Source organism: Canis lupus, chromosome 4, assembly GCF_003254725.2.
Source record: "Canis lupus dingo isolate Sandy chromosome 4, ASM325472v2, whole genome shotgun sequence".
Taxonomy (NCBI): domain Eukaryota; kingdom Metazoa; phylum Chordata; class Mammalia; order Carnivora; family Canidae; genus Canis; species Canis lupus.
In genome coordinates, this window is record NC_064246.1 from 35,085,390 (window position 1) to 35,112,663 (window position 27,274).

Sequence of the window (27,274 nt, forward strand, 5' to 3'; positions counted from 1 at the left end):
TTCCTCCTTAGTTGCCAAACATATTCATTCTCTTCTCTACCTCATTTAATTCCTATCTCTTTTGTGAGATTCTTAAATGCATGTTGCAATATTTAGATACTGTTCAACCTTATTTCAATTAGTATTTCATTATTTAAAACATTGTACAGGAGGGGTGCCTGGTGGCTCACTCCATTAAGCATCTGCTTTTGACTCAGGGCAGAATCTCAAAAGTTCTGGGATTAAGCCCCAAGTCAGCGCCCTGCTCAGCGGGGAGTCTGCTTCGTCTTTTCCCTCTGCTGCTCCTCCCTGCTCATGTGCTGCTCAAAATAAATAAATGAAAAATCTTTTTAAAAAATGTACAGGAAAACTGAACAGGTTGTTTCCTTTCTCCCTTAAATTGTCCGTATTTTTTTTTAAGATTTTATTTATTTATTCATGAGAGACATAGACACAGAGAGAGGCAGAGACACAGGCAGAGGGAGAAGCAGGCTCCATGCAGGGACCCTGACGTGGGACTCAATCCCAGGACTCCTGGATCACACCCTGGGCCAGAGGCAGGCACTAAACCGCTGAACCACCCAGGGATCCCCCTTAAATTGTCCCTATTATTATAATGTTTCTGACGAAATGTAGTAAGAGGCACACTCTTCACTAATAGAACATTTATTCATGTATCTGTGTGGTTCTTAACTCGGTGACTATATAACGTCTCTGCACCGGGACATTGGAAGAGTGGAGAGGGAACCCTACTGACCAGGCCACCAGGATAGCACGTTTAAAATAAGACTCTTCTGGGCAAATCCAAGTGCCTGGTCACTATCTTCTGATGGTAAAAAAGCAGGTAGATTAAGGTTCGCTTCCTGTTTAAAGGCTTGGACCTCACTGGAAGAAAGGCCCATGCTGGAACAGAGCGTGGGAAGGACATTCCCAGCGTACTGCAGGCTCACTGCCTGCCCCACGTCAGGTGGCCGCAGCCCCAGGAAGACATTCCTCACGTGAAAACCAGAGTGTCCTAAAAGAAATCAAGGTTATGCAAGGTGATTTAAGGACTCAATTGTCTGCTCCCGGGTTTGTTTTTAGTAGCTGTTAGTTTAGCTACAAGAAAAAGTAATAGCTTTAAACTCCAATTGCTTTTGTTTTTAGGACAAATACTGTATCTTTTATCCTTTCATAGGTCACATAAAGTGTGGCACTGTTCTGTCATTTTAAATGGGAAATTCAGGTACTAGCATTTAGTAGCTCTTGGTGATTCTTTAGAGTAGAATTCAGTGCAAATGTATATAATACGTAGGTTATTAGTACTCCACGTCACTTCTTAGCACAATGACGGAAAATGACAGATTGGACTGATTAAATGAGGCTAAAGCATAAAAGAGCTATTACTTTTTCGCCACCACTTGTATCAGTTACCATGGAGAACACATTTTTTTCTTACATAGGAAGGGAAATGGTTTTTTTTTTAATTTTTATTTATTTATGATAGTCACAGAGCGAGGGAGAGAGAGAGAGAGAGAGGCAGAGACATAGGCAGAGGGAGAAGCAGGCTCCATGCACTGGGAGCCCGATGTGGGACTCAATCCCGGGTCTCCAGGATCGCGCCCTGGGCCAAAGACAGGCGCTAAACCACTGCGCCACCCAGGGATCCTGGGAAATGGTTTCTAACTTCAAGGTAAATAGTGGTAAACTGAATACTGAATTTTTATATTTTAAAATATAAAATACAGTCTTTCCATATGCAATTTTCTCTAGTTTCCCTGTTATATATTGAGGAAATTTTTTATATGTTCTATGTCTTCATGATTTTTAAAAATATTCTATTTATTATTTGAGAGACAAAGAGAGCATGAGCAGTAAGAGGGGCAGAGGGAGAAGCAGGTTCCCCACTGAGCAGGGAGCCCAGTGTGGGCTCCATCCCAGGACCCGGGGATCGTGACCTGAGCCCAAAGCAGATGCTTAACCAACTAAGCCCCCAGGTGCCCTATCTTCATGATTTTTAGTGGCTATATAGTTTGCCTTTGTATGGCTATGCCATCACTTACTCCACAGACCTCAATAGATGCACATTGTCCTCAGTTTCTTTTTTAACATTTTATACACTACTGTTATGAATATCTTTGTAGCTAAGTCAGTGAGAGTGTATATGAGGTTTTTTTCCTTTAGGTTAAACTTAGGAGTGTAATTGTAAGGGCCAAAGGGATGCAGAATTTTAAGACTTTTGACATACATTGCCATATCATCCCCCAGACAGGCTTTACAAATTTAAAACTCTTTGGGTAGAAGTCATTTCCCTGCACCCTTGTAACTTTTAAATGAATCTTTGATAGTTTGATAGGTAGAAATCTTTTCTCACTAATTTATAAATTTTTTTCAGGTTATTAGGAGTACACGTTTTATTTGTTTTTAAGCATATATTTTTTCAGTGCTATATATACCTGCTTGGCTTCTTCCCCCATTTTTTTTATTACTTTGCATGCCCATGTATGCACATGCTTGCATACTCCTTATATATTAAGGATATTCATCCAAATGTAATTTAAAATTCACTATTTTTTTTTCCTGTTTGGACATATCTAGGGAAATGCAAATGAAACAGCAGCAAAGTAGCTCAGTACCCTTACTAGTAAAATTATTTTTTTCGGATGCTAACAAATTGGTATCAAGCTGGAACTCTTAGCTATTGTTTGTAGTGTTATAAACTGTTCAGTTCCTTTCCAAACAACATGATAATACATATTAAGAGCCGTAAGAATGGACATGTCTTTGACCCAATAATCTCATACCTGGGAGTTTACCACCAGAAAATAATTGAAAAGTAATGTTGAATGCCCCAAACCATTTATTGCAGCAAGGGCTATAATAATGACAAGTTAGAAACAAATTAATGAATTGGAGAGTAATGGTTAACTAAATTAGAGTCATCATTAAAGTATTAAGTGAGTGTTAAAAATGATTAGGAAGATTACAGATTGACATAAAAGGGTGGCCCTGTAAAACCACTGAAGCAGAATATAAAATTATTTCAATTTTATGGTTGCAACTATGTAAAAATACACATAAAAAAACAAAACCTTGGAGGAAATATAATGGGTTGGTTTTTTTGTTTGTCTTACCAAGTTGTGTGTAGAGTTTCCAAGGTTTGAAACTCACATTTATTGAGTGAGTACTGTGTGCCCATCTCACAACACTGTAAGACGGGACTGATGTTATTCTCAATTGACAGATAAACATAATTCTCACTTGACGGGTAAAGAAACTTAACTTTTTATTACGGATGTTTTAAAATATCTACAAAAGTAGCAAGAATAATAATGATGAGCCCCAGGTAATTATCACCTAGCTTCGACAATTTCAAGTTCACATTTTTAGTAAGCGGTAGAGTTGGAACCCATATCTATCCTACCCTGAAACCCATGCTTCTCATTTACAACCCTATCTTGCCTCTTCATTTTGTCATTTAATGCTATTGAATAACTTTATGATGCTTAGTGTTTTGGGTAAAATAGACATGGAAAGGCATTATAACAGTGAGTTTTATAGGTTCGTAAGAAGGCAGAGAAGGCACTCTCTTTTAACCACATATATTTTGTAATAAGCATTTTTAGTTGCAGTGTTCTGCAAGACAAAACTTGCTGATACAGTTCATCCTGTTTTTATAAATCTTTGACCCATTCATCAGACTCTGACCACTCTAAAGATAAAGGATTATGGTTGTATTGGTCTTTCTGACTGAAGTGGCCTTCTGCAGATTGAGAAATTGGCTAATTATTAACTACGGTAATGGGTATGTACTTGCAAGTTTCATCTGGTATCTTAATGAGCTTTAACCCTCTGAGTTCACTCAAAACATATCCTAGAATCATTGCAATTTATCACTTGTCAATAACTTAACTTTGCAGTCTGTGTATTTGCTTTGATAAATGTTTTGTTTCCCCCTGTCCTCACCACATCCTATTTCCCTGTTCATACGTTCACAACTCCTCTGTCAGTTACAGGATTTCATAGCAGCAGCCATAGATATAAAGACCTTTAAGAAAATTCCTCTTTTTTGAATTAACAGGACCATACTTTCTTGTCCATTTTTTGATGTATGGGTGGGAAGTTCCACACTTAAATATACACTTAGAGGTGTATATTTAGACAAGTAAAGGCATACAGAAATAACAATTAGGGACAGATAACCTTGTGTTTTATAGAACTAATTGATTTCAGACATCTCTTGTCCTGGGAGATCTTCTCTGAACTCTCAAGATACTCTGTGTCACCCTGTGTGCTTCCCCATCTTCCTCTATCTAGAGGGCACACAGGGCTCTGAAAATTGAGGACCTATGGCCTCATGGCCTTGTAACTGTAAACCTTACTAGAATTGAGCCCAAGAACTGTGTAATCCATTTAGATCCAGGGTCATTTAGTCAGATTTTGCCTTCAATAAAGAGGATAAATAGAATATTGCTTTTTTATCTACTATGATTGTATCAAACATAGTGAGACTAGAAGTGTGTCTGACATTAGGGTGGTTGGTTAAGTATAGATTGGTAAAGCATAATTGGATATTCAATAGTTAAATGAATGAGATTAGTGAAAATCTGCAGGGTTGTGTGGAGTCAAAAGAAGAGATGATCTAAGAAGAAAGAAAGAAGAACCAAGGACGTAGAAAAAAAAAAATGGTTGAACGCACAGCCTTCCAGAAACGAGGGAGAAAGAGTTTTACAGTTAGGGTAGCCCAGTACTGTGAGTACCTATTTGACAATTTGAACTTCACGTTGTCTTAACAGAGGTAAGAAATAGAAGTCTGATTGCAGGGCATTTAGGAGAAGAGGCTAAGTGAGGACACAGAAGCAGTGAGTGTCTTATATTCTCTGTAAACGTTCTGGAGATTACTTGTAGCTTGTGTGTCTCTTGGGCCAGCCAGCCAAAGCTGCTTTTCTGGCTCCTGTGCTGGGGAGATGGGGGGGAGGGGACTTGGGGGCTGTATCGCACTCCTTTTTTTCAGATTTTATTTAAATTTAGTTTCAAAATTTTTGTTACTAACTGTAGTCCAAAGAGTCTATGAAAAATTCAGATAATCGGCAGTTTTCTACTTTGGTTGGTTGCCATCACCTCCTGCCTTCTAGGGACACCCTGCATTTAATCCTGTGGCAGCTCAATATTACTATTTTATAATTGTCATTTTATTGCTCCCATTAGACTCTAAGCTCCTTAAAGCTCCTTGTTGTTATCACTGACTTCCCATTACCTAGCATAATGCCAGCAAATAGCACTAAGTATTTGTTATGTGAATTATTAAATGAATAAACCAACAGTTATCTGTCTCTTAAGCACAAAGTAATTCCAAACTGATGCTCTCACCGAATCAAAAAAGAATGCTTCAGGAAAGAGGGATTTATAAAGTGTCAAATGGCAGTAAGATCAAGATCGAAAACTGACCTTTGGATTTGGCTGTAAAAGGGCATTGGTTTTCGTAGGAAAGAGTGTGATAGCAAAATGTGGAGTAAGAGCCATATTTAAGTGAGTTGAAGAATAAACAGGAAGAACAAAGAAAGATATAAGCTTGTTTTGTTTTGTTTTGTTTTGTTTTTTAAAGATTTGAGATTAAAGGGAAGAAACCATTGGAGAGAAACCCAGAGATTTGAGAGAGGGCTGGTCATTATCATAGTAATTTTATGCATTTGATTTAAATATAAGTACTGTCACCTGCCTGTCAGCCTGGTTTAGTCCTCTGGTGCTTGATTTGACTGCCCCTCTGACCTCGGGGGTTTGGCTCTGCTGTTCGGGGGCCCCCTGGTGGCCAATCTGAAGTGACATAAGTGGTAAAATGCTGATTGACCCGCTGCGCCTGTTAGGCCTTATGTGAGTTCTTCTATGAGGATTAGATAGGGTGAGGTATGTCGTTACAGTACTTAGGGAGGCCTCGTCCTCAAAACTTGACACCTAAACTTACCACGAATTTGTTTCCATACTAGTAATTCACCATTATAAACCTTGAAAATTGCAGTCTGTCTTTGTTTTAGCTGCTTGCGCATCACTAACTGCCGTCATTGTGCTCAGCTCTTGCTGTGCAAGGTTAGGTTTAGGTCCATTGTTCTACAGCTATTGGACCATCATATTCAGTTGGGGGTTGTGAAAGAAAAGCCTGAATTACCAAGCAAAAAAGATTTGGGTTATTACAAAAATAATCCATATTCATTATTCATCACAATAAAACTTTTTAAAATATAGAAAAAAATTAAGAATCATCCTTAATGACATTCTCAATGTTTTTCTTCCTAGGATTTTTTTTTATATTATAAAGTATATATGAACAATATAAGGAGAACCAAACATGTTCAGCACAGTTCAGGCCCTTTGTGTACTCTTTACCTATTTCTCCATTCCTCCCCTTAAGGGACATATATGCTATGTATACATAGCATAATGTATAAACTTGTCGAATAGGAATCACTAAGTTGTACACCTGAAACTAATGTAACACTGTGTGTCAACTATGCTCAAATTATAAAAATATAAAAAATTCAATATATTGATACCCAAAGTTATATATTCTTCAAATTGTTTCTTTCATTTAAAATTGTATTTGTGAAGCACCTGGTTGACTCAGTCAGTTGAGTGTCTGATTGTCGATCTCAGTTCAGGTCTTGCTCTCAGGGCCATAAGTTCAAACCCAGCATTGGGACTTGTATTTGTAAGATGTATCCATGTTGACAAATAACTCTCGGTTACTTCTTTTTGCTGCCATATCTGTTTCTGAATATCCCATGATGAATATTCCATTCTCCTCTTTATGGACTTTTAGGTTCTAAACTTCTTTTGCTTAAAAAGTCTCCCATGATCATCCTTTTTTCTTTTTTAAGGATTTTATTTATTTATTTATTTTTAGATTTTATTTATTTATTTGAGAGAGCAAGAGAGAGAGAGAGAGACCAAGATAGAAGAGCACAAACAGGGAGGAGAGGGAGAAGCTCGGCAGGGAGCCTGACGCAGGGCTCTATCTGAAGACCCTGGCATCGTGACCTGAGCCGCAGACACCTAACCGACTGAGCCACTTAGGTGCCCCTCTTTTTTTTTTTTTTTTTTAACATCATGATACCTCTGTAAAGAGAGATTTTTCTCTTCCAATAGTTGGTCATCTTGAGATACTGTTTAGTAAAGAAAGACAAGATAGAGTTTCTTTCCCGTCATTCACCAGCTTTTAAAAACAATTGCTAAAAACAAAACAAAACAAAGCAAAAACAATTGCTTAGTCACTAATGTCCTCCCAAGGTGATCACTAAGTGAGTTTGTTTTAGTTATCTTTATGAACTCCTGGGTTTAAACGTATTTGGTGTGTTCCAAATGATTATAATAATCATTCTAAATGATGCTCAGATTGTTCAACTTTGGCCAGTGGGAACCTCTTTAAGCTGGCTTCTGGGTTCTTTTGACACCATCCTAGAAGTTTTTGATAGATTTCTTACTTTCTGGTATGATGTTTCTGGTTCACCTTATACATTTCTTGCTCCAGACCTGAAATCAGCCATTTCTCTAAGGAGTTCTGGTCACATACCTATCATCTGTATAACATACCAAAGTCCCAGCCTCTCAGAAGGAAAGCAAGTGTTCATCATAACATTGTTTACATAGATAGGTTAGGCAGGGTGAGCCACTCTTATCAAGGAATGGTGGGAATCCTCCTGGAATCTAAATTCCTAGATGCCAGCCCAGGCTCACCTTGCAAGCCAGCCTTTTTAAGGACAGTAGTCTGAGGCCTGCTGTGTTAACTCTTTTCTGTACAGCTGCCTATTAGACATTTTGTGGTAATGAAGAGTAAGTAGACAGTTGGTTAAGGAGTCAGGAGTTCAGAGGAGAGGTTGTGATGGGTGATAGTCATTAGCGCAGAGAAGGTATTGAGACCGAGTGAAGTCACCTAAGGAGTGAGCTTAGAGACTCAAGGACAGGTTGTTGAGCACAGAGTTCTGGAGATGAGGAGCTAGCAGAGGAGCCCGAGAGAGAGCACGTGGTGAGGCAGTACCACGTGGAATGAGAATCAAGAAGGTGTAGTATCCCTAAAGCAGATGATAGAGGGTTTAAGAAGGACGGCAAGGTCAGCAGTGTCAAATGCTGCTGATAGGCTGTGTAAGCTGAAAATGGAGAATTGACTTATCATGGCAGTGTGGAAGCTCCTGGGGACCTTGGAATATGCTATTTCAGTGGAGTGGTTGGGACCAAAGCTCCACAAGAGTGGGTTTAAGAGAAAATGGGAGAAGGAGCATAGACAATTTTTTCAAGGAATTTTGCTGCAGAGAGGAGCAGAATGGTTGGAGGGGCAAAGGAGCTGAGTAACAACATGAGAAAAAAATAACAGCATGTTTGTATGTTGATGGAATGCTCCAGTACAGAGAGAAAAATCAATCACGTAGGAGAGAAGGGGAGAATTGTTGGAACCTGAGGAAGAAAAAGGGAATAAGACCTAATATGTAAGTAAGGAAGACATGGCCTTGCAGGGAAGCATGGACAGTTCATCCATAGTGACAGGAAGGTGGGCACAGTGTATAATACGACAAGGTGGGTTGGTAGGTATGTTGCTAAGAGGTTGTAAGTGGAAAGGGTAACATGGTCACCAGCTGTACTCCAGGATCAAGGAAGAGAGGCTGGAGATTTAAAAATGAAGAGGCATGGAAGAGTTAACTTAGCGAGTGGACAGGGAGAGATGATTGCTGGGTATCACCTGGAGGTTAGTGGTCATGAACTTAAAATGAGATTTGTTTTCAGATGAAAGTGTATTTTTTTTTCTAGTTACTTGTAGCCATTGGGCTACTGCAGGGTAGGTGGTGATTCAACCAGTGGTTGAGTTCAGCTGGGCAGATACCTTAGTGAGGAGAGCAGTGGAATTAGTGGTGTATGGTAGAGTGATTTTAACCTTGGCCCACAGGATCTAAGCTGGTTAAGGAGGGAAGTGAAGAATGAAGCTGTAAAAATGTGGTCCCTACGATTAGTTGTAGGTCCTGTATGTTGAAAGAATTGCTGGAGTAGTGCATTTAGAGGGAGTAAGTAGAAAAATGGTAGAAACTAATAAGCTTAAAATTGAATTTAGGAAAGTATGCAGTTACTGATAATGGGGAGGGTATGTGACTATAAGAATAGGTAACTGGGGTAAGGTGGAGAAATATAATCAAAGGAGGAGAGAAGGTCAAGGAGCCAAGAAGCCAGGGAATTGGAAGGATCATCCACACTGATACTGGAATCACAAGAATTATAGTCGGATAGATTATTAGATTTGGAAAGGTGACAATGAGCAAATCCTCAAGGATGATAAGAAGGACTGGAGATTACAGTTGTCATTTCTTGCTGGTTCCTCCTTTCTGTGTACTTCTAGACTCCTTGTACTTCCATATGGACTTTTTATGATTTGAAACCTTACCTTTTTACAAAGGACCCTGTACTCTGATCAAAAGCCCTTAGTTGTGCCATGGTTTTGCTTAACTCTGCTTTTTACAGACACTGTTTGTTTTGTTTAAATGCTCTCAGCCACAGCGCTTGCCTTCCCCAGCAGCTCTCTTCTCCAGCAGATGGTCATTTCCTGTTTATAGTCTGTAGGATTTAGTACATTATTTTTAAAGTATTAGTTTACATTCACTATTTTCCTCTCCTTTTTGTTCAGGCCGAGAACTTTATCTGTCTTTTTGACCCTGCAGCACTGTGAAAAAGTTCTTAGCAAGCTCTAGGGCCAGATCTATTTCATAAATTCCTTTTGAAAGTCAGTAATAATGAAGTAAATAGTGGTACGATTCCTCATTTTTAGCTTCAGTAAATATGATGCTTACTTAGGTGTACTTATATCAGGCACCATAGTTAATGACAAAAAGTTTAAATCACAACGAATTTCTTTGATCCATGTATTACAAAATGACTACTCTTAATTTTTTTATTTGTATTGCAGAGAAGATTTTAAAATACAGAAGCAGTTCCTAGTTGTGCTCACAGATTGGCGTGAGCACAGATGACACAATCACTTCTACATTTTGAAGAGAACCTCAACTCTCAGTTTTGTATTTTCTCTCCCTTCCAGTTCAAGCCTTCTATTTTGGTCTTGGGAATTGGGTTCACAGTTAAAGGAAGGAGGCCCCAAAGCTACTGAAATAATCTACAGAGTAAAGAAAACAGGAAATTTAAAGGTGACTATAGTACAATGAAACAAATGCTTTCTTTTTCCTTCTCTACTAACTTGTCCTTTACATGTTATTAAATGCCATTTGATGTTAGTATACTTAGCTTTATTTTTTTGTCTTTTTTTTTCAGTATTTCATATAATTTATTGAAGAGAGTCTTTAGATGAGGATTTTGGGGGCTCTTGTTTTCTTATGATTTCTTATATTTTTATGAATTTTGTAGTTAAATGGAATACCAATATAACCTTTATTAATTATTTTTTTGATTCATAGTTTATATTACATTTGCTGTTGGCATATTATTAAGTTAATATTAATATATAAAAGATCTACTGAGAAAAAATTCATTTTAATATTTTTCAGAAACTATGAGTGGAAGATCTCAGGTCCACATTTTTTGGGGTGCTCCAGTTGGTCCATTGAACATGACAGTATCACAGGAACGAACTTCTTTAATGTCTACTGAGAACCCCTGGAAAAAAATTCAGCTGTCATACAATCAACACTCTTTACATCTGAGGGATGAAACTCTTGAAGACTATCAAGTCTTAAAAGCTAATGGCCCTCCAGATCTTCCTAATGCTCATTTTTCAACAAATTCTATGAGTGAACCTGTTCATGTGAAAGAAGACTTTATACATTGTATTTCTGAAACACAGACCGTAAAATCTGAGAAGAGTCCCCCTTCGGGGGTGAGTGATACAACTAGCTCCGATGTGCAAATATGTGGATTTAAGGGCAAGGCTCAGCATTTAACTGAAGACGAAAAGTATCAAAAGCTTTTCAGCGAAGATAAGAAAATTACAGACGAACAGCATAAAGATCAGTCAAATACATTTGGCCAAAACTTTCAAAAAAACTTCTTTCAGTTAGATCATAAGTGTACAGCTAAACTAGATTTGGTCTCTAGTACAGAACAGATTAATGTAGGGCCAGGAGCTGTTGGGACGAAGTATGTACCAACAGAGCATCATGAGGTACAAAACCAGCGTCCAGAGTTCTCTTCCTTGGAGACAGAAGATAAGCCAAGGTCTGAAGCTGTTAGAAAGGTCACAGACCTTAAAATATCTACTGATACTGAATTTCTTAGTATAATGACTTCCAGCCAGGTTGCTTTTTTATCTCAAAGGAAGTCTAAAGGACAGAACTCTATAAATAAAGGGACTGTAAACATGGAGAGCGAACCAAAGGCAAGTCACAGGGAAATAAGAATAATTGAAGATAATTTGATTCAGCCTAATGATGACTCTGCAGGAGGATATGAAAGTGGACAAAACCAAGCACATTCCCTTGAACTCTTTAGTCCTGTTTGTCCTGAAACAAAAAGTAGTGACACTCACATGAAACCTGATAAAGGTCTTGAAGAAAATACAGGATCTCAAGAGCTTTTCAATTTTAAAGATGAACTGCCACCCAGTGATGTATGCATTGAGCCATATGGCTCAGGAATGCTGTGTTCCCAACTCAATACCTTCCACAAAAGTTCTGTTAAAAGAAGTTGGATCCCTGAAGAGAAGTTGGGCCATTCCAAAACTCTGCCCAGAGTCCTCCAACCATTCAAGAAAATTAAGTTGGTTTCCAATGCAGGAGATCCTACTACAGCAGAGAACCAGAGAGATGGGAAGTTTGGGGGCATTAAAAAAACATCTTTAATAAAAAATTGTGATTCTAAAAGTCGGAAGTATAATTGTTTAGTCATGGTATTATCTCCATGCCATGTGAAAGAAATAAATATAAAATCTGGACCAAATTCTGGCTGTAAAGTGCCTTTAGCAACAATTGCGGTAACTGACCAGTCAGGAATTAAGAAGAAGGTCTCTCTGTGGAGGACTGCAGCATTTTGGGCACTTACAGTGTTTCCCGGAGATATAATTTTGCTCACAGGTAAGGTCATCACGGGTTAGTGCCAGTTTGAAGCTGTAGGCTTCTCCCCCTTGCACTCTAAGCCTTTTTACTGTGTGCCTATGTGGGAGCCAGCATGATCCATCCCTTTCCAGTATCCTGGTTGGTCTCCTAATTACCACCGCTCCATATCCCGTGTCCCTGCCATTTCTGGGCCTTTGCTCTAGCCTTCTTGGTTCTGTCCCTTCTTTCCACTCACCTTTGAGAAGCCTTCCCTGGCTGCTCCTCCCCTTCATTCACTGTGTCAGCACTCAGGTCATATCATCAGGCTATTTGTTTTCTTAGGTTTTGTCTACGGATGTCTTATTTTTTAAGTGTTTTCCTGAGCTATATTAGCAGTCTTAGGATGAAAGGACAGGGTTTCTACTACTTAATCCCTGATAATGCTGTACACATCACATTCTTGTTGAGGGGACCAATAGAGACTTTCTATTGTGTTTTTAATTATTAAAATCATATTTTAATAATATATATGGAAAGGGAAAACTGCTGATATTAAACCAACCTCATAACACCACCAGTAGAGTTTTGGAGTGTTACCTTCCAGTTATCTTCCCTCTGCTCCTTAAAATGTGTATACATACATATATAATTAGTTGGTATTTATTGGGAACTTACTTTGTGTCCAACCCTGTTTTAAACTTTACATGTATATCAGTTCATTACAATAGCTTTGTGAAGAAGGTACTGATCATTAGCCCCCATTTTTCACTTTGAGGAAATGGAGATCCAGAAAAGTAAAGCAGTAAACCCAGTTTCACACATCTAGGAACTGGCAAAGCCAGGATTTCAACCTAGACTCCAGAACCCATATTTTTACTATACAGTTGTAATCATAAATAGAACATACAGTTTTTATCCTGCTGCTTTTTCGGACCTAAGACATCTAACTTTTTTTTTTTTTTTGTACATGTTCTTCATTAATTGAAAATAAATACACAGTGTATTAGAACAGAGATTCTAGTCATTTTAAGGAGTCCCAGGCGGGAGGAAGCTGATTAAGCTCAATAACATATCTAAAGAAAGAATGTGGTAAAAAAAAAGGGTGGGTGGGCCTTAGAAGCTTAGAAAAAGAAAACATAAGGCAGTCACTGGTGGTTCCTACCAAGTGGTTTGCTGGGGGAACAAAGGCCTTGTCTAGAACACCTTCGGTGTGTAGGTAAGATTGTCAGGGGCAGCTTCTCATAGAGAGGTGTGTGGGATTGTAGCCGACAATCACAGCACAGCGCAGTCCCCGCCCACTGACCATGTCTTATTTGTTGGAAAGTCAGTTCATCTAGCTCCCTCTATTCTGATTCAGTGCCCACCGGGCAGCCCTTTGCTTACGATCTGGCTTCCCAGGTATAAGACCGCCTACATGAGACTCTGCTGCAAATGTTTCTGTGGCAATCAGTGCCTCGTTGTAAATTTAAATAATTGTGTTCTGTTTTTTGTTTGTTTGTCTCATTAACTTGTTTAATGTGAGCTTATGTTGCAGAACTGAAATCTATTTTTGGGGTGCTGACAAAATCAGATTCCCAGACTATCAGGAGAGAACCAGGCCCAGGACCATGGTTATTGTCATTGTGTGAGCCTCACAGGAGGACTTTACCTGACAGGTGGAAACTCAAACCTGCCATCCCTGTGTTTTTTCCTAGTGTCCATGCAGTTGTTAGCAACTAGGTAACCTTTTATCATGTGACTTACTGCTTTACTTAGCCATTTTTCTGTTATAGGGTATTTAGATTATTTTGATGAGCATCTTTTTTAAAAAATCAGTTTTTTTCTGTTTTGCCTTATTTCCTTGGTAAAAAAATCTATCTAGTTCACTTCTTTTCTTTTCTTTTCTTTCTTTCTTTCTTTCTTTCTTTCTTTCTTTCTTTCTTTCTTTCTCTATCTAGTTCATTTCTTTTCTTTCTTTCTTATTTCTTTCTTTCTTTCTTTCTTTCTTTCTTTCTTTCTTTCTTTCTTTCTTCTCCTTCCTTCCTTCCTTCCTTCCTTCCTTCCTTCCTTCCTTCCTTCCTTCCTTCCTTCCTTCCTTCCTTCTTTTTAAAGATTTTATTTATTTATTCATGAGAAAGAGAGAGAGAGGGGCAGAGACACAGGCAGAGGGAGAAGCAGGCTCCATGCAGGGAGCCCGATGTGGGACTCGATCCCAGGTTTCCAGGATCAGGCCCTGGGCCGAAGGCAGGGGCTAAACCACTGAGCCACCCAGGCTGCCCCTAGTTCACCAATTTCTGAATAAGTTTCCTTTGTTTTTGTGTGACAGATGGAAACTTCATGGAAAAAAGAGAAATCTATACTTTTCCATTGTCTAGTTCTGAAATTACATTTACATAGGAATTTATGGATGAAATTCCATTTTAATTAACAGCATGCAATTGTAGATTCTTATATCTCTACATGGGATATCTCATACTATCTACTGATATACACCCCAGAATTGAACATCTTTCTGCCCAGATATATTCCAGATCACATGATGTTCAGGGATATACTTGACATTTTGCCATCATACTTGGAGCAATAGAAGGGAGAAGTGCTGTAAGGGAGGACTGTCTGGCCAGAGTTTGAAGAGGACCTGGCGGCACTTAACTGGAAAACTACAGGTTTTCAAGAACAAATAGGAGACACTCTGGGACATATCAGTGAGTGAGAATCGGGAGAGCCTGGAGGCAAAGGCTGGACCGTGAATTCTACTCCACCCTATCACCAGTGATTAGCAAGTCACTCACCTGAACAAAGGTTTTACAACCTAGATTTCCAAAGTCTCTCCTTGAAATTTGTTCTGATGAGCAGGCATCCTGATGGTCAGATTATGAGGAGTCTAGAATGCTATGCTAGCTCTTCCTGGCCAGGCAGTGGGGAGCCGCTGAGTGTTTCTTAAACAAGTAAATGGATCACATTAATTTTCTTGAGAAATCACTAGCACTGGGGAAATGGATTCGAGGTGGGAAGGGGACCTGCTAGGAGAGAGAGGAATGTATAGTGTAAAACAGTATTGGCAGGGCTGTGGGGAAACTCAAGAGGTAGTCAGAAGGGTGGGGAGGGAGAGGTGGAAATTCAGGATGACTTTACATTTAAACTGACCTGGCTAATTCCATTGAACTAACAAATTACAACTATTTGGGTATGGTTTGGGTAAAAATTTGGAACTAAGTACTTGGAATTTGTGCATCCTTGTTTTTCTTTCTTACTATCTCAAAAATTTGCTGCTGTTAGGATATCTGTATACCTCTAGCAATTTTTACACTGCTTATATCCTGCCTGGGGTCCATCTGTCTCTGTCTCTAACTTAACAGTTTTTGCTCTACTTGGAATTGTTTCTACCTGTTAGTATATTTAGTTCCACTCTCTGATTCTTCTGTAGTGCATCTCAGTTCATACAACTCTCCTTTTCCTATTGGAAAGTATTCCTTAATTTCCAGAATCTTTCACTTTTAACATCTAGAGATGAAGATTACCATGTTTTTGAGGGGGAAAAAAATTAATCGAATTCCCTTAAGAATGCCTTATATTATATTCTTATGTGTTTATAGCAGAAGAGATAAATGCATACTAAATATTACTCTCCTAGGCACTACTGCTTTGGAACCATTGCTTTGCTTCCTGGCTCTAAATGATTTCCTTTTAATTTCTCAAAATAGACATTACAACATTTCTTTTATGTAAACAAAGCCATTAAACCATTCTTTGTGGAGCAGTGAGCTTCCATACTGATACTGCTCAAATATACAGAAGCAATTTTGTTATTGCTATTTGACTATTTTGTGTCTTTAGGCAGATCATTTAACCCTTGTGAAGTTTTTTTGCCTGGCATGTGAGAGACATGGATAATATCTTGCTACAATTGCTAAGTTAACTACAACGTGAAGGAATTTATGACATAATCAGAACTTTTTTTTCTCTTTTCTAGATGTTACTGTTCACGAAGATCATTGGGTTGGTGAGACAATACTACAATCAACATTTACCAGTCAGTTATTAAATCTTGGGAGTTACTCATCTGTCCAGCCTGAAGATTGTAAGACACATTTTAAATATGATAATTTCTTAGTATTTAAAGTATATACGCATACTAGAAAATGGAATTACAATGGCAGTTTTACAAAATGTTTTCTAAATAGGTTAGCTGGCCAGTGTTGGTTTATTTTCTTTAGCAAGAATGAAAATAGAATTTATAGAGACACCTGAGTGACTCAGTGGTTGAGCGTGTGCCTTTGGCCCAGGGCCCAGGGCCCAGGGCATGATCCCGGGGTCCTCAGAGAAGTTCTACATCAGGCTCCCTACAGGAAGTCTGCTTCTCCCTCTGCCTGTGTCTCTGCCTCTCTGTGTCACTCATGAATAAATAAATAAAATCTTTAAAAAAAAATAGAATTTGTAAAAATAAACTTGTGCATTGTAAATCATAAGTATTTTGAGAAATATTGGGGTTCAGGTTCCATTTTCATACTTTTCTTAGAGTCCACATAAGAACCATGGTCCTTAGCCTTTTAGGGAGGCATAGTTCTCTTTGAGAAGCTATGGGCCATTTCTGCAGAAAAACGGACTTAGGGAGCTAAGCACAAAATTTTGCATATAATTCCAGATGGTTCCAAGGATCTCTGAAGTTCTTCTGTAGGATTTCCCAGCCTGTGGTTAGGAACCCTTGAGCTAATGAGAAAAGCATGGGCCTTGCAGTCAGACAGTTGTGGTCCGTATCATTGTTTTTCAGTCCACCACTGCGAGGCAAGACTACTCTCCTTCTCTGACATCCATTTCTCTTCTTAAAATAAGCTATTCAGAGTAGAGCCCAGCTGCTGTCTTTTCCTCCCAGAAATAAAAAACAAAACACAATAAGGGAGACAGTATAACCTGCTAGTCAAATAGAGTAGGATTTGAATCCTGGCCCTACCACTTCCACAGTCTATGTCTTTCAGCAAAGGTACTTAATTAACCTCACTGTACCATCTGTGAAATGGGAAGTAAAATACATATGTGTAGCTCATAGGGTTGCTATGAGGATTAAATGAGAGAATGAACATGGGGCATTGAAACTGTATGCAATACAAAATAACCATATAGTAGTATTAACAGGAGAAGAAATAAGCAGAATAGATTTGATAGAATAGTGAAATGGTGTCGCAGAAAAATAGCTATTGGTATATAGAAAGACACTGATTAAGGAAGAGATTCTTTAGAATAACAAGAAAGTTGTAAGGCACATATGGAAGATACAGCATGGAATTCCAACCCATGAATAATAAGAATTCTCAAAGAAAGGCAGGGTAAGCAAAAAAGAAGTGTGGTGTTTGGGAAGGGGTGAGATTTCCCTCTGTTCTAGGGAAGCTGGTCAGCTGGAAATCAGCACTGACATATTCTCGGAAAATACCTAAAGTGGAGTTCTTCTTCACTTACCCAGTTGATACGTATTAAGTGTTGACGTTGTTTGAGGCACTTCTGTGCACTGGGGGTACAGTGGTGAACAGCGTCCGCCTGGTGCTGGCCGTCATGGTGCTGGTGTTCCTGCGGGAGGACAGACAAGGTAGAAACTAAACAGACATGCAAATATAATATTTGCGGGTGAGGACGAATGCTCTGAAAGATGGAGAATACCATAGATCTGGTTGTGAAGGGCTGAGCAGAATCAGGGAGTTAGGAAGTTATTATAGTAGTTGAGGCTGAGTGGTAATGGGTAGCCAGTAGAAATAATGAGAAATAGGTGGATTTGAGATATAGTTTAGACAGATATAGTTTAGCAGTTTCTATAGAAGAAATAGAAACAATTATTAAAGAACTAATGTACAAAAAAGCTGCCAGGCCTAGACAGTTTCACAGGAGTACTCTACCCATACCATCAGAGACCGGATGGTTCCAATGCTCTAAAAATTATTCCATAGTATTGAAGAAGGAAACTTCCTAATTCCGTTTAGAAAGCAAATATAACACTGACCCTTAAACCAAATAAAGTCATTACAAATAAAAATGCAGACCAGTTTTATACATGAGATATGATGCATGAAGTCTAAATAAAAAGTCTAAAAAAATTAGTAAACACAATCTAGCACCACATTAAAGAAATAATGATCAAGTGAGATTTTTTTCCAGAAATGGAAAGGTATATTCAATGTTAGAGGATTCATGAATATTGAATATCATATTAATAAATCTAAAGAAAATATTATATGATTATCTGCATAGATGTTGAGAAATTTAACACTCACTTACCATAAAAAGTGCTCCAGGAAATGAGAATTGAGGGATACTTTCTTATTCAGTATCAATAAATGCAGTATTAATACAGTGTTACAATACAATTGGTACTGTGTTGATAAAATAGATGTATTTAGTCCTAATGTCAGTATCTTATTTAATGGAGAAACACTAGAGGCATTTCCACTGAAATCAAGGTAAGGAACAAGATGAGGATGTCCACTTTCTCTGCTACTTGTCATCAATATACAGAGTTACCAACCAGTACAACTAGATAAGAAGAGGTATCTGAATGGGTGAAGAAGAGTAAAAACTATATGCACAAATGCTTTGATAAATCTGAAAAATTCCAGGGAGTCAAAGATGAAATTAAAAACACAATAGCCTTCATACATACAAACACTAAACAGAGGGCATAAGTGTAGGGAAAAACTCATTTGCAAAAGCAATAAGGAAAGTACTTCTGAATAAATTTAACAAGAAATTTGCAAAACCTATATAAGGAAAAAATTGTAACCACTCCAGAAAGAATAAGGACATGAACAAATGGAAACCCATCATTCCCTTTTCATGGATAAGATGACTCAACATTATAATGGTAAAGTTCTTCACAGGTTAATTTATAAATTCAATGCCATCTTAATAAAAATATTAGGAAGTTGTGGTATGGCATCTACAACTTGATACTAATGTTCATATGGAAAAACAAACATGCAAGAATAGCTAGGAAAACATTGAAAAAGTAAGCATACGAGTGACCACGCTCACCAGACAGGCTTTAAACTGTAAAGCCTCTATAATTAAAACGATGTGATTCTGGTGCATAAATAGACAAATAGACCAGTGGAATAGGAAGATCATAATTAGGCCCGTATACATATAATTTAGTATATGACAAAGATGTTATCTGAGGTCACTGAGGTAAAGGTTAACTTTTTAATCAATGGTGGTGAGGCAACCAGATAGTCATTTAGAAAGAAGACAAAATTAGAACAGTATCTCACACAAGATAAAAGGATATATTTCAAATGGATTAAGAATCTAAATATAAAAAGTAAAACCATTAACTGCTAGATGGAGACACGGATGAATTTCTCTATTATTTTGGTGTAGGGAAAACTTGCTATTACTCAGAATCTAGAAACAGTAAAAAAAAAAAAAAAAAAAAACTGATAAATTTGACTATAGAAAAATACAATTTTGCCCGAGCAATAGCACCATAAACAAGGTCAAAAGAAAACTGGCAACTTAGAATATTTGCAACATATGCTTTAGACAAAAGGCTGATATTCCTAATATATAGAGAACTCCTACAAATTGAGTGATGACAAAGGACTGATAGGAAAATGGGAAAAAGACATGAGACTTTCAAATGAAAGCTACACAGAGATCTCATTTCCCACTATCTGATTGGCAAAAATTAAAAAATATGGCGGCCTATGCGGTTGATTAGGCTGCGGGGAAGCAGGCCCTCTTGTACGTTGCTGGCGGGCATGAGAATTGCCTCAGTTCTCTTGGAGGGCTATTTGGCGCTCTAACAGGATGACCTATCTAGTCAGCTTTCAGCCCAGCCAGCCTACTTGTAGGAGTCTGTCCTGAAGATACAACAATGAGAAAATACACACGCACAACGTTATTCAGGGCAGTGCTTGTAATTGCCAGACCCTGGGAAAAATCAGAACGCCCCTACGTAGCAGAGTGACTGATCAGGTGGTGGTATATTCCTGCAGTGAAGTACTCTGCAGCCGTGACAAAGAATGAAAAGGAGCTCTGAACTGGTAGGAAGTGACTTCCAGGACATACTGCTATGTGAAAAACACAAAGCTCAACAAAGTAAACCTAGTATGCCATCTTTAGTGTAAGAAGGAGGGGAGGAATAAGATATATGTGTATCTCCTCATTTGTGAAAAAAAAAAAAAATGCAGGAAAGAAAAAAACAAACCAAAGAAACTAGTTACCTGCAGAGAATGGGTAGGAAAAGGACAGAAGGAAGGAGGGAATGGAAATAGGGTAACATTGAAGGGAGGGAGTAACACTTCTCTGAGTGGGTCTCTTTGTGTGGCCTTGATTCACAGTGATGCTTCCCATCCCCACTGTAAAACCATCAAAACCAACTAAAATGTAGTGGAGGGGGCAGCTCAAAGGGAACATCAACACTGACAAATGAACCCAACTGTATTACTATTTTATTACAATAAAATAATTACACAGGAGGGTGGGGGGAAGACAAGATAAACCTCAGTAACTGTTGAAAGCAGTGTGTGGACTGGATTCTGCAAGGCCCAGGACGAAGGGATGGCGTGAGTGCTGCGGTCTGGTTACTGGAAGTGCTTCCCGGGGGGTGGGGGGGGTGGGGGGGGGCATGGGTTAGCAACTACCTGGAAACTGGAAGCAACAAAATGGAAAAGGCAATTTCTCATTTGAAAAGATGTAAGTGTAATGATGTTTTATTATGAGTATTTGAAGTATTGCCACATCTGGGAGAGCCTATTTCTATAGAGCTAAATGAGTTGTAAGTAATATTCAACGTATTTAAAGGCTAATTTTCTTAAAGACTTTATTTACTCATGAGAGACAGAGAGAGGCAGAGACACAGGCAGAGGGAGAAGCAGGCTCCATGTAGGGAGCCCGATGGGGGACTCGATCCCGAGACCCGGGACCACAGCCTGGGCCGAAGGCAGGTGCTAAACCGCTGAGCCACGCCAGGTGTCCCAAATTAGAGAAGCTTTGAAGGTTACTTTAAATTCTTTGTTTTTATACTTAACATTTATATTGCCCTGTTTTACACAGGTTGGTAGCTAAAGTATAGTCTTTTTTGTTTGATTTAGGGGAATACTAAATACTTGATACTTTGAGAATACTGTAATTGTTTTTCTTCTGAAAGGATACATCAATTTAGTTAGGTTTTTGTTTTTGTGTTTGCAAGTGGCTACAATTCAGGAGAACATTCTTACCTCCGATCAATATGTTGTGTTTTTGGAAAAGACTTCTGCTCTTTCCTCATTATGGTGAGGTGTTATGTATTTTACAAACCTAGTCCTGATAATTTGATAGGACATAAAGTTATCTTAAATATTATTAAATTGAAATGATTAAGTTAAATGTATAAATCAAAGGTTAATACAAAAAAAAAAAGGTTAATACAATGTTTTTGTGAAGTAGACTGTTTTAGATGGAATCTAAGTAATCCCGTGCTTCTGTCTGATAAAGCAGGGATAAATAATTTGCTATCAGAGATCTTTGTATTTTCCCCAAAAAACTCCACGTTGCAGACAAAGAATGAAGCCCGGAGAAGTCATGTACAAGTTCACAGAACTCATTGTTGACAGAGTCAGAATCTGAACCCATCTGAATTTTGATTCCACACGTGCTGGAATATTGCAAAAGAGGGATCAGGATGTCTGGTGGACGAATTGGAGCCACGGTCAAAGCTGCTTGGAACTGGGTTTTGCTGTAATCGAATGGGTCTTCTCGCTTCCTCTCTTGCTCTCATTGCTCTTTCCCGCCATCTGTTCTCCTCTTATGCTCCTTGCCTTTGTCAGTGATAATCACCGTTGCTTCATAGAAGTCATTGACCAATGGAGTAGTCTTAACTAGAATAGATTTCAGGTTCTAAAAACCTTCAAGCATTTATTATTTATTTTCATCCGTGCGCTCAGCTGCGTAAGGAATCTTGATGCCATCTTTCATCTTTTCTGTATCCTCTCCATCTCACTGTCCCTTGGGTTCCACCTCTAAACTATTTTCACAGGTCTGACACCCCTTTCCACAGTCTCGCCTGGTTTCTAGCACTCATTGTCTCCCGCTGGGGGCTGCTAGCCTCCTAAATGTTCCTCCTACTCTTGTCTGTGAAAATTGATTCCTCCCATTAAAGGGTCCATGAACGTGGATGGGAAGGCATCACATCTCTATTTTCTCCAACAGCTAACTGAATACGAGCATCTGCTTCCATCGTGCATCAACAATGCACAGTAGTAGCAGCAGTGCCTGTGTCTTGGCCACCATATCACATAATTGTCAAAGATAACAAATATATTTTTTTAAAAATATTTATTTACTCATGAGAGACAGAGAGGCAGAGACACAGGCAGAGGGAGAAGCAGGCTCCATGCAGGGAGCCCAATTCAGGACTCGATCTCAGGACCCCGGGGTCACGCCCCTGGGCCAAAGGCAGATGCTCAACCACTGAGCCACCCGGGCATCCCAATAACTTGAATATAATTTATGCCTGTCACTGGTTTGAAATTATGGTAATTGTTACATACCCTATTATATTTTGTTATCAAATGTACTAATGAGGCACATGATTGCTCTATTTCCATGTGGTTGGTTTTGCAATCTTATTTTATGTATTGCAAAATATGATTTTGTAATGAAAATGTTATAAAATTAGATGATGGCAATAGTTGAACAACATTGTGAAATACTAAAAAAAAAACAAATCATACACTTCATTATCTTTTTTAATTTTTTTTAAAGATTTATTTATTTTTTATGATAGAGAGAGAGAGAGAGAGAGAGAGAGAGAGACACAGGAGGAGGGAGAAGCAGGCTCCATGCCGGGAGGCTGATGTGGGACTCGATCCCGGGACTCCAGGATCGCGCCCTGGGCCAAAGGCAGGCGCTAACCGCTGAGCCACCCAGGGATCCCCTATCTTTTTTTAATTAAAAAAATTTTTTTTAAAAACAGGCTCCACACCCAACATGGGGTTTGAACTCACTACCTTGAGATTTAGAGTTGTGTGCTCTACCGACTGAGCCATCCAGATGCCCCAAATGATACACATTAAAAGGGTGAATTTTATGTATGTGAATTATATCTCAATAAGGCTGTTAAAAATATTATTCTGATGATGGATTCATATGCTTCATCAGACTACCAGAAGCATCTATAGTATATAAAGGAATACAGATCCCTTTTTTCTTTACCTGGAAATATACCCCCTCCTTCATCTACTACCTAGAAAACTCTAGGACATTTTTTCCAAAACCCAGCTAAAATACTCCTTCAATAAAGACTCTTCCAACTTGGCTAGGCGGTGGTTTTGTGTGTTCTTAGGAGGGCTTACATGTATCTCTCACCCCCTCAGCCCAGTGTTTGTTATTGACTATCTCGAGGTCGATAATTCCTTCAGTGTGGGTATCGTGACAAGATACCTCTTTGTATCCCTAGCACCTGACATAATGCCTGGCTCATAGTGGATGGTCTCCTGATAAGTGAATGAATAATGAGGCTTTAGTGCAAGAAATACATTAGGATGAGAATATTAATGGGAGAAGGAAAGAAGAATCATTTGTTTCATTCCTACTGAAATCAGCAGATAGACCCAACCTTCTATAAAAGTACATAAGTGCTTTTTGCTAGGATCTTATTTTGGTCAACAGTCTACTGTATATTCAAATATACTTCCTTTTCCTTCAGGGAATTTAAAATTTAATCAGCAAACCTCATCAATCTGTACATTTAAAATTATGCATTTTATTGTATGTAAAGTATAGCTCAAAAAATGAGAAAAATTTGAAACAAATAATTAAAAAATAAAGGAAAATATTTAAATTATATAATGACCAAAGAACTAAACATCTGATTTAACAATCAAGAGAAATATTACAGGGGCACCTGGATGGCTCAGTGGTTGAGCGTCTGCCTTCGGCTCAGGTTGTGACCCCGGGGTCCTGGGACCAAGTCCCACGTCGGGCTCCCTGCAGGGAGCCTGCTTCTCCCTCTGCCTGTGTCTCTGCCTCTCTCTGTGTGTCTCTCATGAATAAATAAATAAGATCTTTTTTTAAAAAAGAGAAATCTTACAATGTAGCACACGCTTGAATGCCAAATGAGAGCTGGAGATAAAAGCCCTGGGGGAAGAAGTTACTAGGAGCCTCTCTATAGTGATTGCTTTTCTGTGTTGTATTTGGAGAGGCAGAGAGGATGACAGCATTGCAGCCAGTGATAATGGTGAGGATGGAGGCTTAGAAGTGGGGAAGAGGCACGCCTGTTCAGGGAAAGAGTCAGTTAGGTGACCCATAAGAGTATTTCAGATGAGAAACATAAGAGTCTTGGGGAAGAACAGTAGCGGTTGGGATGTCGGGGGAGACCAGAGCAAATCAGACTGCAGGGGTTAGGGAAACAACTGGGTGTAACAGGGTAGTGGAGGAGTCAAAGAAATCACCGAAATACTGAAATTCATAGAAAATCACCAAAATTCATAGAAAAATGCTATCATTAACAAAATAGAGAAGGGAGCTGGGCAGGTTGTTTTGGAGACAGTGAATAATTCTAATTCCCTTGGTTAAAAATATCAAGCATATTTTTGCACCTAAACATTTAAGAAAAAGTTAATATTTTTAGAAATGAAAGCATGTTTTACTTTTAATCACACTTTACAACATAAAATACATTTCTAAGAAAATATTGTGTTGTTAGGAAGGTAGAGTTTTGCCATCTTTCATACACAGGTATGTTTTTTCTTTCTTAGATTCCGGTATAGTTAATGGTGTTGTACTTCAAGACTTACTGGCATATGTGTCTTCCGAACATTCCTATCTCAGAGATCTTCCTCAGAGGCAGCCTCAGAAAATGAACAGCATAGAATTTGTAGAATTGGAGCGGCTGCAGCCAGACATACTAGTCCATGCAGTACTAAGAGTCGTTGATATCACTGTACTGACAGGTAAATATTTGGGGGGCACCTTCTTAATTTTAGATTATAAAATAATTAAGATACAAGACTTTGATAGTATATTATTTGGTTATTACTATTATTTATCATCAGACATTAAAGTATGGTGTTCTGTGTGATTAAGTAATGCTAGCTGAAATATTTCTTTTCCAGAGGCACTATACAGTTATAGAGGACAGAAGCAAAAGAAAGTTATGTTAACAGTGGAACAGGTCCAAGGTCAACATTATGTGCTTGTATTATGGGGTCCTGGAGCAGCCTGGTACCCTCAACTTCAAAGGAAAAAAGGTAAATATACCAAAAAGGATTTAACCTATTTATAGTTAGGTAAATGATTAATGCTTAAGAGCCTAAGATGAAGAACATCTTAAGAGAAGAAGATAGGCTACATTTGAAATAGTAGGCGATCATAACTGAATGTTCTTCCTCAGATTTCTTATGATTTTACATCTCATGTAAGCAATTTAGTGATCTAAAAAGTGCTCTACAATTAATAGTGGCAAAGAAAAGCTTCCATTTATTCCCAGGTATACTACTTTACCTTTTCAGTGAAGATCTTATCTCCTTCTGGAAACGTTCTTTAAAAATTGAAATCTGGAGAAGCTTCTACAATTTTTATTCAGCCAGAGTACTCTGATGGATAAACTTCTCTCTGGTTATAAGGCAGATGTTAGGGGAGCTGCATTAACCCTTTCAAGTCGCAATGTTCCTGTTTCATAAATTAGTGTGTTCCAGGTTTTTATACCAGTTGTTTTAAAAGTGTGGACTATTAGCCATCTGTAGCATGCTTATGTTTAAAATATGACCCATGATTACATTTTTCCTTAAAGCATGAGTTACTAATAATTTATGATAAATTTAATTAAATGGCATTGATGTTTCAATAAAACCATATAATATCTTCATTTTGATATTGTGAGATCCTTTCGTTGTAAATAGTCAGAGATGGTTTAACTAGTGGCTTATGAGTTATTTTATCCTGCTGAATTAATCCAGAGGTTAAGTGTGTGACTCATTCTGTTTTCCTTGAAAGAGTTAATGTCTCTTCCCGAACTTCTCCCTACAAAATAGTTATCTAAGCATATGATCTGTCACATTCTCTCCCTTAATCATTAATAGCCTCTAACCAGGCTTTGAGATAAGTCTGACTTTTGACTTTTATGTTAGGATCAAACAATAGTAAATATTTGTTCAGTTGAGAAATCTGACAAACATGTGTCAGTTGACCACTATATCATAGCTGGGGACATGAGTCTAGTGCATGTGAAACAAAAATGTAGGTCAACAGTGTTACTCCATTTGTGATGGAGCTTGTAGCAGAGCAGATTGCTCCATGCTTAACATGAATGTTCTTCTAAAAGTAGTAGTTATTTAGCTAGTAGAAGAGTCATTATAGCTGTCTCCGGATAATTCTGTGGTATTTAGGTTAATACTGAAAATTTGTGAAACCAGGAATTAAGATAGAGTTGTTTTTTGTTCATTCATTCCTTCAGCATACTTGACTTATAACCATCATTTTTAAGTTTTGATATCCACCTCAATACCTCAAAATTGTTCTTTTCAAAAGTACCAATTTGAAGGATCATCTAAGTAAGTGATTCTACTTTCAGAAACTGTTGGCATTTTATCCATTCGTTTAGTATTTCTTGTGGCATTAACGTCCATATTGGGCACTGGTTTTACTTGTTCTAAGGGTAACAAACTCACATTTAGGTGATATAATCAGAAGTGAACATCACATAGTCATCATTGAATACTGTTGATCAGAGTTGATGTTTTGGGGGAGAATTACAAGAAATCCCAAATTCACATTCTTTTGAAATAGGCATGGGGCTTTGTAGTGAGCTCTGATCACAGTTTAGGTCCTGATGAAGGTAGACTTCATACTGTACACTTCTTAGGAATAACTGGGTGCATAAAATAAGCTATTCAGAACTAAATGCCATTCCAATTCAAATTCTGAAGGTATTTAAGTCTAAAATTTAAAAAGTATAACAAATTATAATATTCTCGTGACATTATTAATTAAGCACAGGGTAATGCAAATGATCCCAACATTTGTAATTATACTTCATGCAAATCATAATTGTCTGTATGGAGGTTTGAAATCTACTCACACCCACACTTCACGATTTAAATATAGAAATGTATTAGAAATGTACAGGGGTATCTCACAGTACATAGGGCAAGAGCATGATGGGCTCACGTGCACTTGGAACTGGGAGCTGCAGTTTCTCCATCTGTCTGCTTTAGTCACTCAGCGCAGACTTTCTCTGCTTTTCAACCACATGGAAGCCAGCAGAAGATGCTTACCCTGTAGCCCTTGATCTTCCTTTTCCTTTTAAGAGACCAGTCCATTTCCAAATTCCCAGCAAAGAATATCTGATTGCCCAGATTGAG

General features: G+C 38.3%; 1 protein-coding gene and 1 long non-coding RNA gene across 13 annotated transcripts in view; one reads left to right on the forward strand and one right to left on the reverse strand.

The window, feature by feature from the left end:
- The window catches only part of SHLD2 (shieldin complex subunit 2), a 77,495-nt gene that overhangs the window by 35,010 nt on the left and 15,211 nt on the right, over nucleotides 1-27,274 (forward strand). For 8 of the 11 annotated variants that reach the window (XR_007410189.1, XM_025434142.3, XM_049109094.1 and 5 more), the window contains 5 exons: nucleotides 10,025-10,130; nucleotides 10,488-12,008; nucleotides 15,922-16,029; nucleotides 24,671-24,865; nucleotides 25,028-25,162. Coding sequence is in view for 10 of the 11 variants with exons in the window: in XM_025434142.3 (XP_025289927.1) it covers nucleotides 10,493-12,008; nucleotides 15,922-16,029; nucleotides 24,671-24,865; nucleotides 25,028-25,162 (1,954 nt within the window). In the remaining variant the exon portion in view is untranslated. Of the gene's footprint in view, nucleotides 1-3,742; nucleotides 3,764-9,895; nucleotides 10,131-10,487; nucleotides 12,009-15,921; nucleotides 16,030-24,670; nucleotides 24,866-25,027; nucleotides 25,163-27,274 lie in introns of those variants that run through there. The other 3 variants (XM_035715440.2, XM_049109093.1, XM_049109095.1) reach the window with 3 other exon arrangements.
- Nucleotides 630-25,524, reverse strand: LOC112651186 (uncharacterized). 2 transcript variants are annotated; one of them, XR_003130660.3, is made up of 3 exons: nucleotides 25,416-25,524; nucleotides 17,403-17,510; nucleotides 630-994 (listed from the first exon to the last, which is right to left on the reverse strand). It is a non-coding gene; the product is annotated as an uncharacterized LOC112651186 (long non-coding RNA). The 2 variants fall into 2 exon arrangements; XR_003130659.3 differs by lacking the exon at nucleotides 630-994 and adding an exon at nucleotides 10,353-10,596.